This window comes from Papilio xuthus, unplaced genomic scaffold (assembly GCF_000836235.2).
Source record: "Papilio xuthus unplaced genomic scaffold, Pxut_1.1 DF826945.1, whole genome shotgun sequence".
Lineage (NCBI taxonomy): Eukaryota > Metazoa > Arthropoda > Insecta > Lepidoptera > Papilionidae > Papilio > Papilio xuthus.
In genome coordinates this window covers 8118305-8143207 of record NW_013531704.1, presented here as the reverse complement: position 1 = coordinate 8143207, position 24903 = coordinate 8118305, and the positions used below count along the sequence as shown (strand labels likewise).

The following is a 24903-nucleotide window of genomic DNA, read 5'->3' as shown; positions in this document are numbered from 1 at the left end:
AATGAACATCTATGCACAGCAACTGCACATTACTGTAGACATACAAACAAAATAACCATCAATTAAATGATAGTAATAAAAAGAAAAATTAACTTAAATTACATCACACCTTACTACGAATTGTCAACTTTGTAATAATTTGAATATTGTTATCTAAAAACATTTTAATTGACGACGTAGTTAGTGTGGGTTTCGACTGACGACTGTTACATGGTTGTCTGTATTATACAAAGTGAATGTTGGATTGACAACAAGTGTCAATACAGTGGAAACCCATAATTATATTTAATTTGTTGACAACAACACTGCAAAAATAGAACATATTTTAACAGCTTCTTTACTCTTTGGATACAATTATTTGCATTGCATCATCCTTGGTAAAGTCAGGGAAATATAAATCAACTAAAACGTGTACAAATTTTTCGTCGTTTTCACTTGAGCAGGTACAAAATAGCAAAAACATAAACCCAATTACATGATAACGTCTTCCGACGCGACCTAAAACTACTAAAATGACTAAGCAATATGACTGTCTTCCTTAATTCGCTACATAATAAATTACGAAAGTAAGAAAAATCCAAAACTGAGGTATTTCTTACAAAAGGAACTTAAATAAACGTTAACTAATCACATAAAAGAGGAAAAATAAACTAAATTCAGAATACATACGTTACAAACCTAATTATTTCCATATTACAAATTAGAACTCTTGTTATTTTGGCATAGTTATCCCTATATTAAATATATATTAACAAGTGAATATTTAAATTTTAGTACAGTTAACACTTTAAAGTATAAATTTATAGAACATTGTTTAAATAATTTATAGTACTAAAACATTGTAAGGCAAAGTTCTAAAGCCAATGTCAGTACATCACTACATCTTAAAACTACGTGATTAATGAAGCCTCTATTTTAGTATTCTCCATAAATATATTGAAACTTTAATAGTTTATTTCAAAACATGAATTAAACTTTATAAATAAGTAATTGTCATAAGTTGGACTCTATTTTACATTTTTTTATACGAAATAGTGTGAATATTTTGATATGAAGTGAATTTGTGTTATTTAAGAATTATGTGAGTTATCATTTAACAATATTTATCAATTATGTTTAATAAAAACTGAATAATTTGTGTATATATTGCAAGTATCAGCAATCAAATCAAATAGAATAGTTTTAAATTTATAAAACAACATCAATATATTAATACCGTACAATGGTGAACATCTTCAACGATTGTTGATCTGTACGATTATTACGCTAAATATTTTTCATTTAGGGCAAATAGACAAAGTTCTTATAGAAAAATAATTGATATCCCGTACCAAAAGAAAGCCTAAATCTTGTAAACATACAAACATAAGTTCATTCATAGTTTACAAAATTTCGATTGGAAATATTTTAAATGTAAGTAATTTTTTGTAATAAAGTGAAGTCAATGAGTAAAATGTGGATAATAAATGATAGGGTAATGTGAGAAAATATTTTTTCTACGCCATTTTTTGTTTAAAAATATTTGTTTGGGAAAAGGAATAATTTAACTCTTAATATTATTCAAGCTCTTAATAAAGTTGGTCATATCGTATTCCTCTTCGTACAACTTGTCGTCCCATAGGTCGGGCAGAGCGTCCAGTGCGGAGGCGGGCGGCGCGGGCTGCGGTCGCTGCTGCTCCGACAACTGGAACAAGTCTAGCAGCTGCTCAGTACCCATGGTTTCCATGGCTGCATTTTCACTGCTAATTACCGTATTGGCTGTCATCGTTTTAAATTTCTGCAATCTGAAAATTTTAAATTTGACATTTAAAATGATTAAAATACATAGGTTTTGTTTATAAACGGTTAGGTTACATTTAAGACAATATGAATGATTTATTTGCTACAACAAACTTATTAGCTAGTTGAATAATTATGTACGCATATTGGTAGTTCTGTACTGACCCCATGATCTTCTCCTCGAGCGTGTTCCGTGTGATAAGACGGTAGACATTGACGACCTTGCGTTGACCGATACGGTGAGCACGGTCCATCGCCTGCAGATCCTTCATCGGGTTCCAGTCATGCTCCACGAAGATAACCGTGTCCGCACCAGTTAGATTCAAACCGAGACCGCCCACCTGCAACATAATACAATATTAAGTTCTTCAGCTGCTTTTGTTTACATCTTACTAATATTGTAAGTGCGAATGTTTGCATTGGATGGATGGATGGATATTTGTTAGAAGGTATATCCAGAACGGCTGTATGGATCACGCTAAAATTTTGGCATAGATGTAGCCTGGAATAATATAGGATATTATTACGTTTTTTTTTTTATCAACGCAGACCGAGTCGCGGGCGACAGCTATAATACATCACTGTATAAATCTAATAGATAACGTTACAGGAAAAAAGGTCCTTGTGCCGATAACACTAATTACAATACTAAGGATAGTTAAGCGGTTACTAATGATTACTTAGGTCTCCCTCAATTTTCCCCCCTTAGTTACCAGTTAACAAGTCTCCGTGTAACAAGTTAAGAATAACTTACAGCAGTGGTGAGTAGCAATAGATCAATAGAGACATCAGTATTAAATCTTGTGACGATGGCGTGCCGCTGGTGCGGGGGCACGCTGCCGTCGAGACGTAGATGAGTGACGGTGGGCAGGTGCGCGCGCAATAGATCCTGCTCCACGATATCCAACATCTTCTTCAATTGACAGAACACAAGAGCGCGGTGCTGCGACACCACCGCGCTGTTTTCTGCGTCCGAGGCACCCGTGCCGATGCCGCAGTCCAGTAGCAGTTGTCTGGTCAAGTGACAAGTAAATTAGCGACATAAGTAAATTAGAAAAATAATAGTATTTCTAAAGTAAAATAAACAAATGTATCTACCTATAAAAGAAAGGTAGTTTCATGTCTACTACTGACCCAATTCCTTTCCTTGCAAATGTACTATTCAGTACATTAAATTCTACCAGATTCTACCAGCCTGTAGGAGGCTAACTTTGTAGACGTCTTTGGCGAAGTTTATATAACTTTAAGTAAGTTGTTTGTTACTAATGCATAGATTAATTACTTGAGCGCGGGCAGCTTGGCGGAGTGGTTTATATCGTCGAGGGAGGAGCGTTGCGCGGCGAGCTCGGTTGCGATGCGCGCCGCCTCCGGGTGCTCTGGTGTCAGCACCAACTTGGGGTGGTTGCACACGTTCTGCAGGTAGTGCAGCGCCTGCACAACACATAATAATCAATTAATATCCAGCTCATTTATGTTCCACGATAAAAAAAAAATCAATTTTTACTGTGTACCATTACTTTAACGTTGTAAGTGCTAAGCGTACCTGGAAGACGTGTGTCTGCGAGTGCCCGAGCGCGTGCTGAGGGGCGTGGTCGCGCGCGAAGTGTTCGTACAAGCGGCGTTGCAGCGGGCTCAGCTCGCAGTAGTAATCCTGCGTTATCTTCGGCGGTAACTCGCGTAACACGTCCTCCTTCACACGGCGCAATAGGAACGGCAGAACCTAACATAGAGAAAAAAATTGTAAAGACTTGAAAACGACTAAGTATCTGCGACGCTTTGTCGTCTGGCCTTTGGTGCATTTTGCCAACAGTGAAAAAAACAAATGTATTATACATCACTGCGTACAATAGAATGTTGACGAAACGCTAAAGCATGCGCGACGCAATGAAATCGCAAACAGTTTCACGTACGAAAATAGACAAACAAATCATAAGAAAAGTATACAAGCATCTATGGTTGAATCTAATTGCTTGAAAATTTAGTTCTATGATAAATTACTCAATCAGTGCGTTACCTGTCGGTGCAATGCTTCGCATGCGAGGGCGCCGGCCTGCAGCTGGTGCGGCGTGGCCTTGGCGTCGCGCGCGGCGAGGATGGGCCGCGAATAGCGCGCAGTGAACTGCCGCTCCGTGCCTAGCAGACCAGGCATCAGGAAGTCGAATAGCGACCACAGTTCAAGCACGTTGTTCTGTAATAAGACATATATTTATATTCTAGTGTTGGAAAAGTGATAATTTCTACGAGACATATTAAAAAATAAAAAAAAACAAAGTTAATAAATTTCACTAGTCTAGCCGTAATATTAGTTACAATTACAAAACCATTACTAAAATGAAATTGTAATCATTTTTATCCTATTTCAGATGGAAAGGGTAGAGATAATAATATTTTTAATTTAAAGCAATGAAAACCCACGGTAAAATTTAAGGAAATTGTATTTTTACCTGTATAGGTGTACCGGAGAGTATGAGCCTGTGATTGGCAACTATTTGTTTGATTGCCTTGAACGCTTTGGTTTTTCCATTCTTGATAACATGACCTTCATCAAGAATACAATAGTTCCACCTGGAAAAAGTAACTATAATTAGGTTTTAACCACATTATTTAGGAGGGATAAGTTGTATATCCAGGCCATTGTTACCTCCTGAAAACCACTGAACCGATTTGTACAATTGAGGTGTCATTTTAATCCTATTGTATCATATCGCTATTTTTTTGGTGTGTCGTTGTATTGCCTACTTGATAAATTGTGCTTACTTGATAGTACTAAAGAAGTCGATGTCTTTGCGAACGATATCGTAAGAGGCGACGATAAGATTGTATTGGTCAGTGCGGGCGAGTGCGCGCAGACGTTCGCGCTCTGTTGGCGGGCCCACGTACTGTAGCGGCCGCAGAAACTCGCTGCGTATGAATTTGTTCACTTCGAACACCCAGTGACCTGCATAACAATAAACCTTTAAATAAATTATTACTTTCGTAACTTAACACGAAGACTTTAGGTAGTCTTAGGACGGTAACGACTGCTTTGCAAGTCATGACATGAAGTAAAAAAAAATATTCATTTTCTTAAAAAAAAATGGAAAACTGTTGCTAGCAAACTATCGCGAACGAAGAAAATACAATTACACTGACCATAGCCAAATGATAAAAGCAATGTAATGCAAAGTATTATTGTACACTATATTAAGTGTGTACATAGTGTATGGAATGTGTACGGCGTGTACAACAGTACCGGTGAGCGTGGGTGGGCAGACGACGAGCGAGGGCAGCTTGTCGCGACGCTGCTCGGCGCGCTCCCAGTGCGAACCGGCCACCACCACTATCGACTGTATGGTCTTGCCGAGCCCCATATCGTCGCACAGCACTCCGTGTAACCCGTACTCGTATAGAAAACGCAGCCAGTTCACACCCGCCTGGAATTGTTTTAAAAAAAAACAATGAAACAATAAGCTGATGATTACGATAATATTTTAAAGAAAATTAGTAATGTTAGGTTAAAAATTAAATCAGGAAACTTAGGATAAAAATGAAACGAAAAACTTTATACAACAATTAACAGAAATTATCAATGGTAAAGATTGGACATTTAAATATTTTTAAATACACTAATACGTACTTGTTGATAACTTCTCAATTCAGCAGATATTAGTACTGGTATCTTGTAATCCTTAATAGATTTTGGATTGAAAAGTTGTTCTAGGAAATCCTTATCGCGCTGCCTGCGCGCGCGCATCTCAGCACTGAGGCCGGCGGGCTCAGGCACCGCGCCATCTAGCGGCATTAACTGTATCAGTGTCGCGAAGCACCTCGTGGACATTGTGCGCACCGCCTCGCAGTGATCGCTCATACGCCCTGGAAAACAAATAAAGAAATTAAAAATTCAAACTGAAGTGAAAATTGACTGCCTTACTGAAAGCTCTTTAATGCTCAGTGTGATAATTAGTATGAGAAATCTATATCAAGGAACTGACGAAATAAGCTTTAACGGTTGAGTAAAAATCTCTTATCTCATTTATAAAACGTATAGAAATGGACCATTCATGCAATATAGTTATTGACCCTTACGTATGTTTAGGATTAAGTGTGTAAGGGTATAAAGGCTTATGATACAGACCTAGTAGTGGTACGACGAGCAGCACAATGTATGGCACGACGTGAAGCTGCAGCGTGTCCACGAGCCGCGCGAGAGTCTCCGCTGCGCCGCACCGCACGCGATCATTACGTACGTCGTCTAGCGAAGCGATCAGCTAAAAAATATACAAAATATTTTTACAAATGATTCTTAAAAATATTGCAGCATTAGACATTAAATAATATTCCATAACATTACCATCAGAGTAGTATTCTAGCTACATGTTAAAGCTGTGTATTTTACAGACCTCGTGTACTAGCTCGTGCATAACCGCGTGCGGGTCTCTAACTGCGAGTGCAGCGAGGGCGCGCGCCGCCATGTGCCGTAGCGCGGTATAGAGGGCGCGGCAGAGCGCTGCACAGGCGTGGGCGCCGCCCAGCAGCCGCGGCCACAGCGCGTCGCCCACGCGTGCGCCCACCGCCTCCACCACCTGCAGCCGCGATATCAGCTCCTCCGCCGCCTCCGGCTCTTGCGCTACTAACTCTGCAACATGTCCATAGTATTTCAAGTCATATTGCCGTAATCAATCATCTAGTGCTAAGGAAAAGTCTTAGTGGAGATAAAAAACGTAAAGTAGACGCTCCCTTTAAGTAAACATTAAACGATTTAGAAAGCAATAGACATTTTCTATGCAGATTGTAAATTTTTCGGTCAAGTTTAATTAACTCGCATTTTGTATTATCTTCTTTCTCAATTTTTAAAATTCCCGTAATTCAATATAGGAACAAATGTGGAACAAAAAAGAAAAGTATTGACAGATTATAGTAACTACCTGCATCATTCATAACTTTGGCGAAAGGTTCAGTGATGAATTCCCACAGTTTGGGCAGCTTCTCTGGGAGTTCGTCACCGAAATGCCTGGTGAGACTTGTCAGTGCGAGAGTTGCTCCTCTTCTCTGGATCCTTAAAAGCTTACGCGCCTGTAATATAGCAAAGCAATAATTACATTTATCACTAATTACGTTTTCTTTTAATACTAATAATTAGGAAAAATCTTTGACAATTTAAGCATCACATGTGCAAAAAACTAATTTTTAACAATTAGTTAAAAATGATAATTTGTTCAAGACTTACTTCATCCTCTTGCTGGAAGAGCGTGTCTAGTGTAAGGTCGTGTGTGGCGGCCGCAGCAGCAATGGTAGCGGCGGCGGGCGGGCGGCCGCGGCGTGGCGCGCTCCGCTCTGCATTGCGCTGCTGTTCTCTCAATGTCAATATGCCTTTGTATTTGTCCACTGTAAATACAATGCAATAATTCATTTCATCAAATTTAACAACTTCCCTCCGAATAACAATTTAATAGCCGGTGTACATCACAACGCCATCTATGGTCAAGTAGCTTAAACAACGCCAATAACGGCCAAAATTTATTTCTTTCTTGCATTGAACCATTACTTATCAGCGGTTTTTATAATGATTATTGAACATTTTTTATTAATTATTGCTTTGTAGTCAAATACTTTTTTTACTTATAATACTAACGCGTTGAATTCGTCGATTGCACTTCCTTCTTGGTCTCGGAACCGCTGTCACCGCTGCCGGAGTCAGCCTCGTCCACCACCTCAAGCGATATACGTGGTGTGAACTCCGGATCACATCTATAATAGGCCCAGAATAAAATGAAAGTTTCATAGAACATAAAAATATATATTATCAGCCGAAACTAATTTGTAGTCATATGGATAACCAATATATTAACATTAAATAGATAAACTTTGTACACGTACCTTAGAAATGCCTTCAAATTAACCAGCACTTTATTATTAGGGCAGGGATCTCTGTCTACGAGCTGGGTGAGTAATTCAGCAAGTGTTTCCGCGGAGTGCGTCTGCAGCTCTTCCGAGGCCTCTTTCTTGATGCTCTCCATCAGTGGCCGCACCACGGGGTTCAGTCGCTCCGGCAGCGCGTGCATGTTGGCACACGCTCCAGCTAATGCCGCTTGCACTCTGAAAACATATACATTTTAAATATAAAATATTTTTAAATGCAACATGTCATGTTGATTATTTTGCGTAAAAGAAAATATGTAGATTCTTCTACAAATTTTCTAAAAACAAAGTCCTATTCAAACCCCTCTGTCATATATATAATTTTAGAAAAGTTTAAAAAAGAAATTTTATTTTCACACAAAATCTATATATTTTCGAGAGCATAATGATTATCTATATATGTATAAAAACATACGAGACGTTAAAGGTGGCTTGGTCGAGTGCGCACTGGTTAGCAGCAGTGAGCAGACTGGCGCGGCGCTCCTCCAGTGTCTGCAACACTCGCTTCAGCTTCAGTCCCGCCACCATCGGCTGCGTCACGTTACACATGTGGACCACCTGCATACAATATACATTTACTAATCGCATTCCCTATTCCATTATAAACAGTTATCAACACAAGCCTCTTTGGTGTTGTTTGGTTTTTGATTTTAAAATAATCGACATATTTTAAAAACCAAAAAAAGGTTTTGCAATTTTTTTATTGAATTAGTTGTTTTCGATGTCCAAAATCAATAGCAAAATATTTTGCTTTTAAACACTTAATAATTATAAACACCGAGCTATATCAAAAGTTACCTGTTCTAATCGCAATATATTGTTGAACTCTTCGCCGTCGACTGCCAGCTTGTAGTGCTTCATCATAGCCAACAGGTCTCGAGCCTCTTGCAATATCCTGCATTAAATTATCTCATGAAAAATCACCAAGTTAAATAACATTTGTTGCAAAATTAGCTTTATTTGAAAAACACATATGAAGTGTTGCTTACCGATTGCAGTTCAACGCCACCTCGTCGTAATAGAGAGCTTGGTTGAGCGCCGCGTGCAGTGTACTCGTCAGTAACTCCGGTGCTAGTGATGATATATCTTTCTTTTGTTCAATGCCATCCTGAAAAAAAAAATTACATTCATACATACGGTACATTTTTTCGTTTATTTATATAAATGATTGTTATCATACATATATTTATTCGAGAAATCGGTTAATTTTTTTTTATATCAAAAGGTGACAAACGAGCGAGCGGCCACCCGAAGTCGCTGAAATAGCGAAGTGACCGTTGCCCATAGACATACGCAATTGCATATGCGTTGCCTACCTTTAATCGACGGAGGAGAGGATGCACAGGAAGAAAATATCTTCCCTTTCCATGCATCCTCTCATCCGGAAAGTCCACATTCACTTCCCATCCTTTCCTTATAAAGAAAAGGATGGGAAGGGAAAGAGGACTAAATTAGGCCTCCGGGACGCACACTCATCAGACGAAACGCGGAATTGCTTCCACTTGACGCCTGTCTTCTGTGTGGTCGTGGTATTTCACCGGGCGAGCCGGGCCAATTCGTGCGAAGATGTTAAAGCGGGCTCTACCACTGTTAATCTTAATACCTTTTTTGTAATACCTTTTATTAATTGTTGAAGTCGGTGAATTAGTGAAGTCTTGTAAGAAAAAAAAATTAACTTATCACATCAGTTACTTAGTTCTTTAAGATAATATTGGTTTTCAATACCTGATCACCATTGACACCGTTGTGTGGCAATTGTGGGGGATACATGTTGTGCTTGCGGGTGTGTTTTGCCCACGCCGACACCACCAGGCCCGCCACCAGCCGCTGCAGCGCGCTGCCCGACCGCAGGTACACTATCATCACCTGACAACATATACATATTACTAGTAGTTGCCGGCGACTTCGTTTGCGCGGAATTATGAAAAATCTACATTCGCCAAACATTTGGTATGGCAATTTAAATCATTTGTAATTTATTTTTTAACACTTGATAATGCTTACCTTGACATAGCAATGTATTGGGCTTTCATTCTCTGATTTATATTCTATACCGGGCGCCGGTTGCACAAGGTAGCATGACAAATGTCCTGGAAATATATATTTATTAGATTAACTGTAAATCTGAAGGTCAAAGAGTTTCAAATATATTTACATTTTTAATTCAGTGACTATTTCTTAATAGCATAATTCCAAACAAAAAAATCCATCTAAACGCTTTCGCATATATAATATTATTATGATAGTTATTATCAAATTTTTTGGCGGCCCAACGCCCGTAGTGTACTTCCCCGCTTCACATAAAATTGTGTTCTGCGCAGCGAATCACGCTAAGTTAATGTTTAATCTTAAACTACCTTAGGATGATTTCAGATGAATACTTGTCATCATTGCTTTCAACGAAATTTCCAGAAAAAGCAGGTCATATACTAATCGACAAGTGTAAAAGTTTTGTTACCCAGTATATCAGCTGCGAGGCACCTAGCGCGGGTAACGTTGCGGTCGCGCGCTACTGCGGGCTGTGATTCACTGCCGCCGATAAACCACTTCTGTGTGGGACGCACCTCGGGCGGTACTTGCTCTGACTGTAGAGAAGTCGATCGTGTCCGACGCTCCTGGAAAATCAACACAAATATTAGTAATATGGAACTAAAAAAACACTAAATTAGTCAACATTAAATGAATCTTTGAAATCAACTGATAGCCCGACGATTATATTTATTCTTACGTAATTTCAACACAGTAAAAATATATTTTTCATAGAAATGTAGAGTTTCGAGTGAAATCATAAATAGCAGTTTTTAAACGCTTAGATTCGAGAGGTCACCTTATGAGGAGTATAGAGTAGCAATGAGGGGTCGACCGGCAGCCTCGGTGGCTGCATGGCGAGGCACATCCACGTCGCCAGCATGGGGCACGCCGCTACCAAAATCACCTCTAGTGCTGCGTGCTTCAACAGGTTATCCCATACCTGGAAATATAAGTATTATATTTGTTAAGTAATGATGCATCTGTTTATGTAGTAGTTCTAAACATTAATATTTTGAAATAAGAGTAGAATTCCTAACAGACAAACCCAACAATCGATCTCGAATATTTTACCAAAGATATTGTCAATATTTTAATATAAGGAGACTTCTAAGCAAAATAAGCTATATAGGAAAAGATATATCAAAAATCAAATCATTGTTTATTGGGAAATGGTCATAAAAATAATTTAAATTAATAACTTATTCGTTAGTTCGCACGTATATCTTTTAAATTATCTATGCAATATTAAAAAAGTACATACTTGCAAAGCGACTTCTTGTATTTCATGAACATGTTCAAACAGTACTCTTTGGTATACATGTCTCATGGCATCTTGCAACAACTCCGGGGTCCAGGTCAACAGCCCGCTGTCTGCTTTGTCTGTGCCGTTCACTTTGACGTCTACCACTTTAGTGTCACTGTTACCATTTGTCTTGGTGTCATCAGTGGTCACCAGAGGTCGTGTCAGCGTGCGTAATGTCTGTAGCGTGGCCTTGCGAACTGAACTTGTTGAGTGGTCGAGGTACGGCCACAGGCGAGGTAATACGTCTGATAAATCGATGGGGCTGTGAAAATTACATAAGATTGTTAGACTATAAAAAAATAATTTTATCAGACCGGATAGCTTTAAAATTCTTATTTCTCACTCCGAATAATAACAGATTATAAAAGTTTCCAATACTTTTCTATTGTATCCATATGGATGACACAGAAGTAAATTATTACTTTTGTGACATCCATCGAATTTAAGATTACAAATAAGATCACGTATACTGACTGCAAATGTTTAGCGGCTTGTGGCAATGCGCAGAGTGCAGCCAGTAACGCCATGTAAGCGTTAGCCGGCGCTGCAAGGTCGTCCTGGTCCCTCAGCAGCTGCCAGAGTCTGGCTGCGACTGCCGGCAAGGCGTGGGGGCGGGCGGAAGCCAGCGCGGCAGCCGCGGGGGCCAGCGCGCCTGCCGCCACGCCAGCCACATCCTCAGCTACGTCCTCCAGCGCCGCCACCAAGTGCTCCAGCGCACCCGCTGCACACGCCACCTCCTGAAAATTATAACAAACTACAATTACAATATGATTCGTAAAATATATATTGCCATCTCTATTTTGTTCTTAACAAAAAGATAACAATATAAAAAGATGTTTCTGCGTTTCAGTTTACCTGCCTAGCAGCGAGCAGATACTTGAAGGCGAGGAGTGCCCCATGCCTCGCCTCCCACTGCCGCTGGCGTGCCAGCGTGGCCAGCGCCTCCGCCACCAGTCGCACGCGCGCCTCCCGCAGCTGCGCCAGCGCCACGCCCAGCGTCTGCGCGCACGTCTCCCGCACCGGCGCCACCACCTGCATAACACCGTGCTATGTCTTACTTGGGCTTCATTCATGCGACGACAGAGGCTAATTACCACACTGAGTCCTTAATTGGTGACCACGGGAGCACTTAACAACACATACTATGACAGCAAAATAGCAAAAATGATTAGAAACTATCAATTTCACTCACCTGGTCCGATACAAAGTCTCCAAATCGATCCAGAGCCAAGACACAGAGCAATCTTAATGCCATATCCTCTAGCCATTCTTGATGGGCGTCCTCCATCTTTAAAAAACAAACAATCATTTATGTTCTTTTCCTTATACTGAAGGCTATCTTGATCCGAGAATATGTACGTATGATCCTGTACTATTATATTTAAATGTTTATTTTTGTTGTCTACTGATAGACACTTCACTCAAAATTTATGTCGCATTATTTATCAAAAAATGAGATATGAAGTACAAACCTGTTGTTCAGTAGTAGCGGGTCGCCTGGCGGCGCTGGCACTGATGCGCGCACGCAGCAGCTCCCTTAACGCACTGGCGGCGCCGTGTCGCGCCTCCCACGCACCATGGAACAGCTGCGCCTGTAGCGCCGCGCACCAACCCTCCAGCGGCCACCGAGCTGACGGACCCCACACGCCTAGACCATCCGGCACTGCTGCCTCACTGTCCACTGTAAAGTGAACACGGTTAAATACATCTCCATAAGCTCATATTCATGAAGAACTTGAGCCAACCCTAAATAACCAATTATTTAAACAAGATCCAACTTCTGACCAATATTTGTTAAAAAACGAATTAAATGGTACCATCAAAATCATACAGTTTAAAATACACATTGCCTGCAAACAAGTGGTGCCCTTGCTCATTTTCCATCTTCTACAAAACAATAAATAAATTAAGTACATACCAATAAAGTCCTCAACTGGTTCCAATTTAATCTTCTTTCTGTCTGGCTCCAGGGAAAGTGACAGTGAAGGTGTAGGCTGGGTAGAGGCGGCGGAAGGTCCCTCGTCGCAGTCGCGCGACTTCTGTTTGCTGTATGCAGCGCGCGCTCTCCGCTTCGCTACATTCATCTCACGAGAACTTAGCGGCTTTGTTGCTATTGGTACTAGTTCTTGTACCGGCCTCTGGAATACATACATCAAGTAATTTAATGCCATACTCAAAGCCGTTTAATGATAATAAGCATTTTCTTAGTGAAGAGTGTGAGAGAGTTTGATAAGTCTAGTAGTAAAAGTCTACCGTGAAGGAAGTCCGCTTTGTCGTGATTTGTTTATGAAATGCAAATTACAGTTAACAAACCTTACATTCAAATGTTTGCCACTTACCCTTGGAGGCTCTGGTTTGACTTGTATCTTGACAGGGCAGAGATCTTCATTGGTATAAACTGAAGTGAGGTCCACTCCCAGTTTGGACGCCACGTCGAGACCGAGTCGAGCGTTGAGTTGTTGTCTTTGTTTAGCTAACCTTTCCTTCATATCTGAAATAAATGATAATACCGTTTAGTATAACTATAATACAGTCTCGGGACTCGGCAAAGTTTCTACCAAGACTAGCATAGTTGACCCAATCTTTTCTTGATGCAACTCAAGAGAATTTTTGACACCTTTGTTGCGTATGAAGTATACATCTAGTAACTCTCACCTCCAGCCGAGAGAGCCACTTCTTCAAGGTCATACTCATGACCCTCGGAGCCCATAAGGTGTGCACCTTTCTCCAACACACGCTCGATGTCGAACGTCTCGCATCGGAGTACACCGACCTCTTCCGTCTCCACCTTCTCCTCTAAAAAGAACAAATGAATTTCCACTGTCGAATTTGTTCAAACACATAATGTAATCTCTGTTTTAACCTTTATAAAAACACAATATCGCGAGTGACGAGCATTTATATAAATAATATAATTAAGATATCAATTGAATAGGTATATAAATATATAGGCATTATAATTCCAAGTTAATGATGATTGCAGTGTGGGAGGAAGTTTTATATCATTCAAATTCATTATAATGTAATGCTTCTCGCCCACAAAACACTACTTATTTATTAAAGCCATGTTCAGTAATATTACAATAGAAATTGCCCGCGACTTCGTCCGCGTCGAATTGCACCCCTACTTTAGACCTTTACAGGATGAATTTTGCATAAATATTTTATAGTCAATTACGTAGTAATAGAAACCTATATGCATATCAAGTCCCTATGACTCATATCTACGCTTTGAAAAACAATACACTTTGACACGCCTTTTTAGGCCTTAAAAGTATACATTTTTAAAAAGCATAAAAACGTAGTTAAGTGTACAGAAAAGCATTTATCTAAATTTTCATGACATTCACATCAAATAATAAAGTTGCTCCATACAAACTTTTTACCATTTTGAACTCTTAAGTGATGGATTTATAAAATGCTTACTTAGTGGATGCTTACTAACAGAAAAATTTATGCAAAATTTAAATATGTAGACAAAGACATTTTGACTGTGCCTTAGTTGAGTCAGTCAGTTTATTCTTTTATATACATATATTTAAAAGTAATTGCGACAAAGATTTATCAGTACGGGAAATCCTGCTCTTCGTCGCATCCATTGCAGACAGAACAGTGTCAAACAGTAAATTCATTTATTTATGCTGTAACCGCGAAATTCCACTGCTGACACTTTTGTTCGACATATATCGTTTCAAAGGCAATGAGAGGAATGACCATATTTTTCATATAGTAGACAGCCTAGCCTAGTACTAGACTGTAGACAGTGGAAACCCATCGTTATACACACAGCAATATGAAATTTATACATTTTTGTGTCCGCTGTTTTTCCATAAAACATTTGTAATATATATAAAAGAAAATCGTGTTAGTTACACTATTTATAACTCAAGAACGGCTTTACCGATATGGTTGAAAATTGGTGAGGAGGTAGCTTAGAGCCAGGAGACGGACATAGGATACTATTTATTCATTTATTTTCGAATGTATGCCTTTTTATTTAACTTACTAATATTATAAATGCGAATGTTTAGATGGATGTGATGTGGATGGATGGATGAGTGGGCTACACTAATTATGTTTTTTTATATATCCCCGCTTACGGAGTCGCGGGCGACAACTAGTTTTGGTATAAACAAAAGTCATATAAAATAATATTGCCTTAATACGAAGAGTTTTTATTGTATAATCGTGAAGAAGCGATTATACAATAAAAACAAAAGCATTACCCGTCAGTATTATGTAACAAAATATTTTATAACATTACATTAGTTTTATTGGCACTGGTTACTTCGGCATAAAATACACTATTACATTTTATTAGCAACTTATTCAAAGAATACATGAAAAATGCATTAGAAACGAGTCTATGATTCTTTTATTGTATTGTTGCCGTCAGTTCTATAAATGCCTTACATTCAAATAGAACAGAATAATAACATCTCTTTCATTTTCTTTGATAAAGACAGTGATGCAAGATGATTTAAATGTACGTTCAATTCAATAGAAATTTAGAAAAGCACATGGGCTAGACTAATTATTTCGTTGGCAAACAATCAATTAAGGCAATAAGCACTAAGTTGATTGGAAAAAATTGGCTCGTAAACTGTACGTAGGTGTGCCGGCTAATTTATTAGTCATGAAACACCACTAATAAAAGTGGCCACTCCTCATATTTTTCTATTATGAACTAGTTGTCGTCCGCGACCACGTCCGCGCGTAATTAAAACCAAAACTTAGTAGCCTATGTGTTCTTTCACAGTATATTATAAATCTATGCCAAATTTCATCGCGAGCAATGTAACCGTTCTGGAGATACCTTTTAGCAAAGAGCCATCCATCCAAACATTTGCATTTATAATATTAAGTAAGAAAACCAAGCGCTTACCGCGATAAAACTAAGCTGTCATGATAAATACAATGTAAAAAAATGATTTATTTCCGCTCATTCAGTTTTTCAAACAATTTTTCTCAAAATATATAACAAACTTATCTAGCCCAGAAATGCTATTGTCCCTCTTAGTTCAGTCAGTCGGTGTAATTTAGCCGTTTTGTCATGTCATGTCACATTAAACGTTAGTTTGTTTTTTCGCAGTGGGCCAGATAAGTTCATCGCACTGTATGTTAGTTGTTTACCTTTTTTCACGTTGCATTGCGTGGGATGCCATTCTGGAACATTCGAGAGTATAGCTTCGACTGCCTGTAGTGAACAGAAAAAACATTTTATGTATTAAATTTTACTAGTAACTTCCAGATATTTTGGTTGACATATGGTTCGAAAGTTATATAATCATAACATTAATTAACCGTAGGTTTTTGAGTCTAAAATCTCCGTATAAAACATATTTATATGTTGCCAAAAATAATGACAGGGATGTCGTGATGATGTGTTTTAGATATTTTGGTATCAGAAACCCACAGTTAGACTTGCAACCACGACTGTTATCTTACCACCTAGACCAGTGGACCTTAAATTATATTTTTTAATGTATTCAGCAAAAACCGGTTCTCTTTAAAATTCGAAAACAAACATGCAACGTTATCAAAGGTAACGTCTCGCTTTCACCTCTTGGGCATATAATTGGGTGTAAAGCGAAGCGTTATTCGTACAATTATAAACAACTAGCTATCGCCCGCTACTCTGTCCGCGCGAAATTAAAAAAATAATAATGCGTAACCTATGTGTGAACACATAGGCTACACATTATTAGTTTTTTTTTGAGATTATTTTTTAATGTCGCGAGGACAATCGCGGGCGACAGCTGGTCCATACTAAATTCTATCGAGACATACCTTCTACCAAACCTCCATCCAACCATCCACTCAAACATTCGCATTTATAATATTAGTAAGAAGTAAGATAAAATCCATGTCACCATTTCATTTTACTCTGACGGGGTACTTGTTCATCTTTCTTTCAATCATGTCGGTACACGATGTACAAGAAAGTGTCATGTCACATGGTGTACGCCCAATTCGGACCCTGAGCCAATTTCACAATTATACATGACCGCATTCTTATTACTCAATTAACATTTAAAAAACATATTCATCTGTTAGTACATTATGTATATTTAAGCTATGACACTCCCATGTGTACATAAATAAATATATTACTTGTACCATTAGCGGTAGAATTAATTTATGGTTAATAACATTCGAAAATTAAGTAAGGACAGTTTAAGAACACAGTTATATTATTCAATTAATACCTCTTTGAATCTGACCTAAAAGTTGAAACTAAACTTTTGGGAGTTTATTTCGAAATGTTTCATTTGATTTTATGAAAAATGTATGCGTTCTTAAAGAAGTACATACTTTAATTAGTAGCTTAAAATATTTAGAATATTTGTGCCCAATTTAGTGCACTTCATTGCTCCTATGTCCGATATATTTGACCTGTGTACTATTATTTGCTGTAGTACTATTTGGGATAGTTCACCACGCGTTCGTTATTTGTTAGGCATTGTGTTGTGTTCTATACCTGTGCAGCGGCTATCCTCGTCTCCCATGCGGGTGAGCGTAAGTATTTCATGAGGCGGCCGAGCAGCCGATGCAGCTCTTCGGGATGCGCCTTCTGCACTTCGCCCAGTTGACGGGCAGCCGCGCGCCGTGTCGCCGCGCCCGCGCCCGCCTCCAGCAGCACGAACAGACGGTCTAGTCTGCGTCATAAAACAATTGTTGCCTTTGTGAATCTTAACAGATATATAAATCTTTTCAAATATGGCAGCTCAAGGTCATTAGCGCGCTGCGCAGAGGCTACACGCACACCGCTAGGCCCCGCTACACTTAAAAATGTGTTCTACGCAAAGACACGCGCAAAATAAAGCGCCGCCAAGATATATGAAATGATTTATAACTGCCGCATTCATCGTTGAGGGGTCAATAAAGGTCCCTTGGTGTTGCTTTTATGAGTAATCTACAGCACTAGACTATTTAACTACTATGAATGCGGCAAGAAAGTTAAAAACTACCATCATACTAAATCAGCTTTTATGATAGTGTTAGGAAGAAAATCCGACCCTGTTCCGGTGTATTGGCGCAACACTAGCTTTATTAAAATATCAACGTTTATGTCCCCTCACTAATCATTCTGACACTTGACTTAATAACGAAAGCGCGCCATTCGCTCTAAATGATTCTAACTAATAATGTCCAAAAATAGTAAAAAATGGTCGATTGATCTAATGTTTATTTCATTCTCCTATCTTTTTCTTTGTTAAAAGACTAGAAAAATTACTCCTACGTAAAGCATAAGCATGCTATGTATAGATCTTATATTGAAGTGCTATTGTTGAGATGGCTCTTGATCTTTTTTACGAGCACTTAAATCTCGGACATATTTATATAAACATTACGCTATTAACTTTGCTTTAGTTGGCCAAGTTCCAATAAGAGTACGATCGATGAAGGTTGTGGGTGTCAGGTCGGGCATTGATGACGTCAAAGAATTATAGTATCTAGTATTCGATATGGCACATCGGGAACGAAAGTAGTCTTCTGCGCGACGTGCCAACTCAAGCGTCAATCCATATTGCATGCCGGATTACTTAATTCTATTTTCGTACATCAGCGGTGAAACATTCGACAATTTCACAATAAAAGGACGACAACGAACAGACAAAATTATAAAAATCAGTTTTCGTTATCAGCAAATGATGGGTACGATTTATGTTTTGTTCTTACATAGGGACACTCCAATTTAATGTTTAGATTCAGCATTCTAAATAAGTCAATGTTTGTGCCAATGAATGATTCACTATAATAGTCACAAGGCTGATTGAAACCGAATATATTATGTATTTCGTTCTGTAAATTAGCTAATCGTACCATAAAAAAACATGAATAGAAATATTTTAGAACATACCTTGACGTCATACTGTAGTCGTGGCCGCCAACCTCTTTTTCTTTGATTTACTTGCCCTGAAACAAAAGAAAAATTGACACTAAACATGTATTCGATATTTAGCATTTCTTTATGCATTTATATTATAACATTGAATTAATTCCGGACATACCGCTGTCTATAAATATCTTAGTATCAGACCAAGCGTCCGGGACTAACAAAGGTCAAGTTTTCGGGAGCGTTTTTAATTATTTTAAAGAAAACGATAGAGTTGAATACAACATACATTCTTAACTAACTAGCTGTCGCCTGCGACTCTATCCGAGGGGAATTAAGAAAAAAATATTATGCCCAATTTTAATGACATTCATAAAGCCGTTCTGAAGATGCCTTGAAACAAACATCCATCCAGCTAAACATTTGCATTTAAAACATTAATAAGATTACTCAAAAATGTGGTGTGTGAAAGTGCATGACCCATGACAATGGACTTAAAAAAGGGCAAAGGTTTCCGCGGTTATCAATGTTTTTATGTATGCACGTTTTTATGTATCTAAATTCTATCTCCGACCTTCTCTAGCCTAAAAGACCTTCTTCCTTTCTCCCCTTTTTTTCAGAGGGGAATGCTTTATGCATACTCCGTCCCCCGGGGGCGGGGGGTAGTTACGTGGGATTCTCACTAAACGCCTCTGTTCCTCCTACACATCGTGGCGAGGCTACGGGCGGGCTTTCGTCCGCGACATCGCCTGCGTCAGCTCCCACTATGGGGGAGGCCCCTCTTCCTTTCTCCCCTGAGTGTCACAGGGGAGAGTTAGTCAGTCGATTTTTGTAGTTTTTAATGAACAAATATTTATCATTAACCTATTCCGATAAATCCAATACGAATTACAACAATTTGCATACGGATCTTAACTGACAATTGTAAGCCATTTTTACTGATGTATTTATATCGATTGAATGATACGCATAATCATGCAACGTGTATAGAAAATTTAAAAACCCATCGAATTTAAAGTGCATAAAACACGTATTTTGTTTATTGTGACATCTTTTCGAAATAAACATTGAAAGAATTTATTTAAATGCACAACATGTATATTCTAATGAGCTAAGCCAGAAACAAACGCATACTGTTTAGGTGTTGTATTTTGTTATAAAAATCGCTAGATACATGCGAAGAACCGTACTTACTGCAGTAAGTACGGTTTAAGTAATATATATATATATAGTTTTAAATAATATTTTTATCGATTAGAATTTTACCTTCTCATCATTATATTACTAATTTTAGCAAACTGTAGGTCTGCACAACACATCATGAGACACGAACCGTATCAGATACTAATATTATAAAGCGGAAGAGTTTGCTTGTTTGTTTGTTTAAACGCCCTAATCTCAGGAACTACTGGTCCGATTTGAAAAATTTTTTTGTTGGATAGTCCATTTATAGAGGATGGCTTTAAATAACATACCGCTGCGCCCAATAGTTTTTTTTTAAATCCGCGCGGACGGAGTCGCGGGCGACAGCTAATTAGATATATTACGAGTATATCTGAGTGTCGACGTTGTACAATATTGTCTTTTGGCAAAATAATTTTTTTCCATACATTACACCTAGTCATCATGACAAACGATTTGTACATTTCTGTGTTACCGTTCGTTTTCACTGATGAAACAGTTTTACAAAAAAGGAACACACCATTCACTCTCATTGAAAAACAAAACATAAGTGTTTTGGCAGTAGAACACGACTGTGTGTGTACTATTCCAAGGCAAGGCGAAGGTATTGATTCCGCACTAAACTTTAGAACATTTTAGAAGATAATAAGGCAAAAGAAAAACTATACATGAATAAAATATCCAACACTAACAAAATAAATAAAATTTATGTAGGAAAAATAATAATCATATTGTTCACAGGATATAGAAGGGGAAGAGGAAGGGTTAAAGGTCAGATTATCGTCAAATGCCGCCCACAGCTTTACTGGATCACGTAGAAAATCAATGTTTGAAAGGTCTTCGGAATTTTCCATGGCATAATTATGTTAACACCCAACTTTAATAGCTTTATCCCATGCCAAAAAAAAACATATTTTAATTTCAAATAGTATAAATAAAAACAAAACTTCGCGTCAATATAGGACAGCTTCTTAATGAGAAATAAATAAGGTATTATTCAAAATTTAAAACAAACAACTTTAAGGTTACGTTTATTTCTTCTCCGCGTTATAAACTGGATTTGAAATCATTGTGAAACCAAATATTTTAAACGTAAATAACAAGTGGCCGGTATAGGTAACAAAGATTAGCACAGGCTAGTTCAGCCGATAACGCTGCACTTTACTGCTTATACTGCAAGTTTAATAAATGAAAGTACTAACTTAAAAATTACTTTTTGCATGCCAGCCATGCACAATTTTGGGTTTGTATGCTTGCGTAAAAAAAAAAATTCAAATTTTTTGTACGTATTTCTTAGGTTCTTAGCGTTTGATCTTGTGTGTACCTTTAGAAACCTAACTATTTTGATGAATTGTATAAACGAATTCAACACATCCAGTGCCACTAACTAAACCTAAGAGTTGAGTGTAACAGGGAAAAATCATTGTGGCACTGAAAGTGTTTGATTAAATGAAATAAGTTGCTTCATTTCGAAAACAAATTCACATCCTGTTATGATAGTATGAAAGGCATTTGAATGCTGATAGCCTATTCCAAATCTGTCAACTTCTTTTAAGGGTCAACGTGTTATCGTACTTGCACATAGTATGATAAAACACGTAAATATGACAATCGATTCATTTGTTATTTTCAATATACACTATGTCACCCGCGAACTTGTCTGCGAGGAATTTAAAAATAGATAATACCCGATTCTCAGAACATGGAGTTAAATTTTATAAAATTCTGTCAAGTCGTTTCGGAGAATCGTCGTAACTAACATTACGACACGAGAATTTTATATTATAAAATAATAACAAAGTCATTTGCAGATGTTCAAGCGTCGAATACACGTTCATTATTTGAACCTACGGATGTTTGTGATATATTCGGCTTGGGATGTACCAAAATTCTCTACTACTGAACGAAGTATTTGACCGGGTATTAGGAGATGTCTTCCTTGCTCCAATTATGACGAAAGAGCTGACAAAGAATGGTGATCACTTAAAATCAAGTTTCTAGTTATATTTGCAAACACTTATTACCTGCATTTTTTAAATATTTCCTGATTCAAATGAATGCAAACTTTAAAAAGAACTTGTATATAAGGCAAAGTTCAAATAGAACTAACAAAGTTCAAGCAACTTGTCTGTATTTTTTACTATAATATTTAAGCTTTTGCTACTTTTATTTAAGTTTTCTAATTGAAAAATTAATGGTTTTTTAGCGTTTTTACCTCGAAAATGTCAAAACAACATTGGGATAAGGAAAAATTATTTGCAAAATTCATAACGGAAAAAGCAACTTTTAATCACTAAAACTTCACTTATTTGTATATTCCTCACAATAGAACTAAATCCCGACGACTTTGTCACTGTTTTAATAAGGTATTTAAACTATATGCGAGTTTCCATTGTCAAAACACTTAAACACACACATAAAAAAAACATATTATTACGACATGAAACAAAACACGGTAAGAATAGCACTACCCCGCAGACTAGACAACTGTCAGTGAGAGGCGTCATAATCGTCGACACAATCAGGATCTAGCGCCCTGGTTCCCGCGCTAGCAATCAACACGCCCAATGCAGGACCCCTGCACTGCATTGCATTCAATTCAATTTGCAATACCACAGGTCATTGTCCATATGAATATGTCATTCGGACATAATTCACAAATGTGATTAAAGTAAAAAACATCAGCCATTCTAGTAACTTCATCTTGAATTGCAAATGTGGTTTTATGCTACACTGGTAGCAAATGATACAAAGGTCATACACACGTCGGCAAAAGCCCATATACCAATTAACAGTTAGAGCCTACCCCCGAGTGGTGAGTAAGCTTATAACCACACTCACTCTGTGCAGGTTGGTTGAATACATATACATCTTTAAATTTCTTCGCAAGAATATCGAATCATTATCTAGTCAACTACGAGAAGTAAGAACTACATTAACACTATTTGTGTTCTGTTGCAAGTTTAAACAAGCAGGACCGTTGCAACATTAATACTCCATTGTGCCACACAGAAGACCCAGATGAAGTAAAAGATACCCTGTACATAAGTATCATCCTTGGAGGTAGGTGAAGAACAAATCCCTATCTACATCCAGTTAATCCCACATAATGTCTATTATAATAAAGTTCAAATTTTAAATAATTTACCTCACTGCCGAATCAAACACTATGTTGCATTGAAGTTGAAGCACTTAGTTTTATATTTGGAAGTGTTTTTTTCTTATAACATGTTCACCAAATTATCATCAAAACTTATAATAATGTCAAATATACACTTACATCCTAATTAATATCAAAGAATTGTACTTTGTTTGAAACATCATCTTTCTAGTAAACATTTTATTTTGTAGCTGCATTTTTGTCAGTAAATATATTACTATTATTATTTTCTAGTACTATAAGTGAAATTATTCTACATCGGAACATTACTGTACAGGCTTTGCATAATTAATACTTAAGTAACATCAAGTTTAATTGTTTCTAATGTCTTAAGGTTTAATGTATTGTTTTACACTTTATTGTGTTTGATAATTTTTTATTTTTTCCAACTAAGAGTGGTATAATTTTCTTTAACTTGGAGCAATCAAAAGTTATTTAGTTTTGCTAAGCACACAGGTAAAATTTCCACCATTAATGATTGTAATCCACATAAATACTTCTTACAAAAGAGTTTTATGGATTACAAATAAAAATTTATGTTGACTGCATTTAACATTTGTGGTCATAAAGGACAAACAAATTACATTTATCTATAAGCAAGATGATATAGGGTATATATAATTTGTCAAAGGCAAGGTACAGTTTTTTTTAATACTTGACATAGTGCTATAAGAATGTAATGCATTCTAATCTAGTAATTATCTTGAAATTTATGCCCTGCCTTATGGCTTTTTAAAATATACCTATTTTAGAAAATATCTTTCACTATTTATTTCTGCATTGGAATGTGTTGATCAAATGTCGTAAATAAAAAAATAACAATTACTATTGACAGTATGCCTCTTAATAAGATTAACATAATCAAATCGAATCGAAGGGATTTTTCTTCAACTTATCAGATTTCCAATGTCAAAAGTTTGAGCATTTGATTTTTGCATTTTCATTTCTAAAAGTTTAATGTATACGTTTACGGAATCTATGCGTGAGTTTAGTTAAACTTAGGAAATAAAATGAATAATAACGGTAGTATGTAACACGAACCGTTCACTCGGGCTAACATATGGCCGTGCGACATGATAGTATTGATTTTTCAATTAAATGCATTGCCACTCGCTGCCTCCCTCTAATTGTGACCTTGCTATAGTTAATTAAAGACAACCAAACATTTCCACTTACACGTATTAAGATTTCAAATGATTTTTTCGATGTCAAGATATAAGGACAGATTTATCTCATTACTATGTTAAATTTCATATTAGTTTCTAAAAGTGAAGATTAATATTCCATGTCTTACCTTGCGTAACAAGGCAATTATCACGTCACAGCACCTAAATCGATCCATTTTATAAGCCACACAAAATCACACACGATAACATTTTCGTTAAATTGCACAAACAAAAAAAACCAACGTGACGAAAGGAAGCGCATCGTTCAAGCTTCAAATTTATACTGACAGCCATGCTGCTGATGAGTCCGTCTTTATTGTGCACTTGCGTGCTGATTGGGCGAGCAATACCTCAAAAAAAATTGTAATTTCAAGGATCCGCCAATCATATGTGAGTATTTAAAAACTGTTGGAAACGAGCCAGAATTTGCACGGGGAATTCATTAAACAGTTTAATAAAATGTTATAAATGTTTTTTCCAGTAATAAAGGCTTATCAAGGTTTAAGTTAAAGATTTAGATAAACTGCTACGGATCTCGAAGAAA

General features: G+C 37.4%; 1 protein-coding gene across 1 annotated transcript; it reads right to left on the bottom strand.

Moving 5' to 3' along the window:
• Window positions 1-1397: 1397 nt before the first annotated feature.
• Window positions 1398-24655, bottom strand: Hel89B (histone acetyltransferase 1). Its single transcript, XM_013316986.1, has 35 exons — window positions 24488-24655; window positions 18876-18931; window positions 17493-17670; window positions 16145-16208; window positions 13667-13807; window positions 13351-13502; window positions 12930-13149; window positions 12484-12692; window positions 12204-12299; window positions 11867-12043; window positions 11486-11748; window positions 10970-11273; window positions 10505-10648; window positions 10136-10292; window positions 9682-9767; window positions 9403-9543; window positions 8667-8785; window positions 8476-8572; window positions 8093-8235; window positions 7636-7854; window positions 7391-7506; window positions 6986-7143; window positions 6684-6831; window positions 6159-6394; window positions 5894-6026; window positions 5396-5631; window positions 5012-5192; window positions 4537-4717; window positions 4224-4344; window positions 3794-3967; window positions 3323-3499; window positions 3062-3210; window positions 2534-2792; window positions 1945-2120; window positions 1398-1784 (listed from the first exon to the last, which is right to left on the bottom strand). Exons 2-35 carry the CDS (start codon window positions 18884-18886, stop codon window positions 1544-1546), a joined length of 5607 nt encoding a protein of 1868 aa, XP_013172440.1. The 5' UTR covers window positions 18887-18931; window positions 24488-24655; the 3' UTR covers window positions 1398-1543.
• Window positions 24656-24903: the final 248 nt, after the last annotated feature.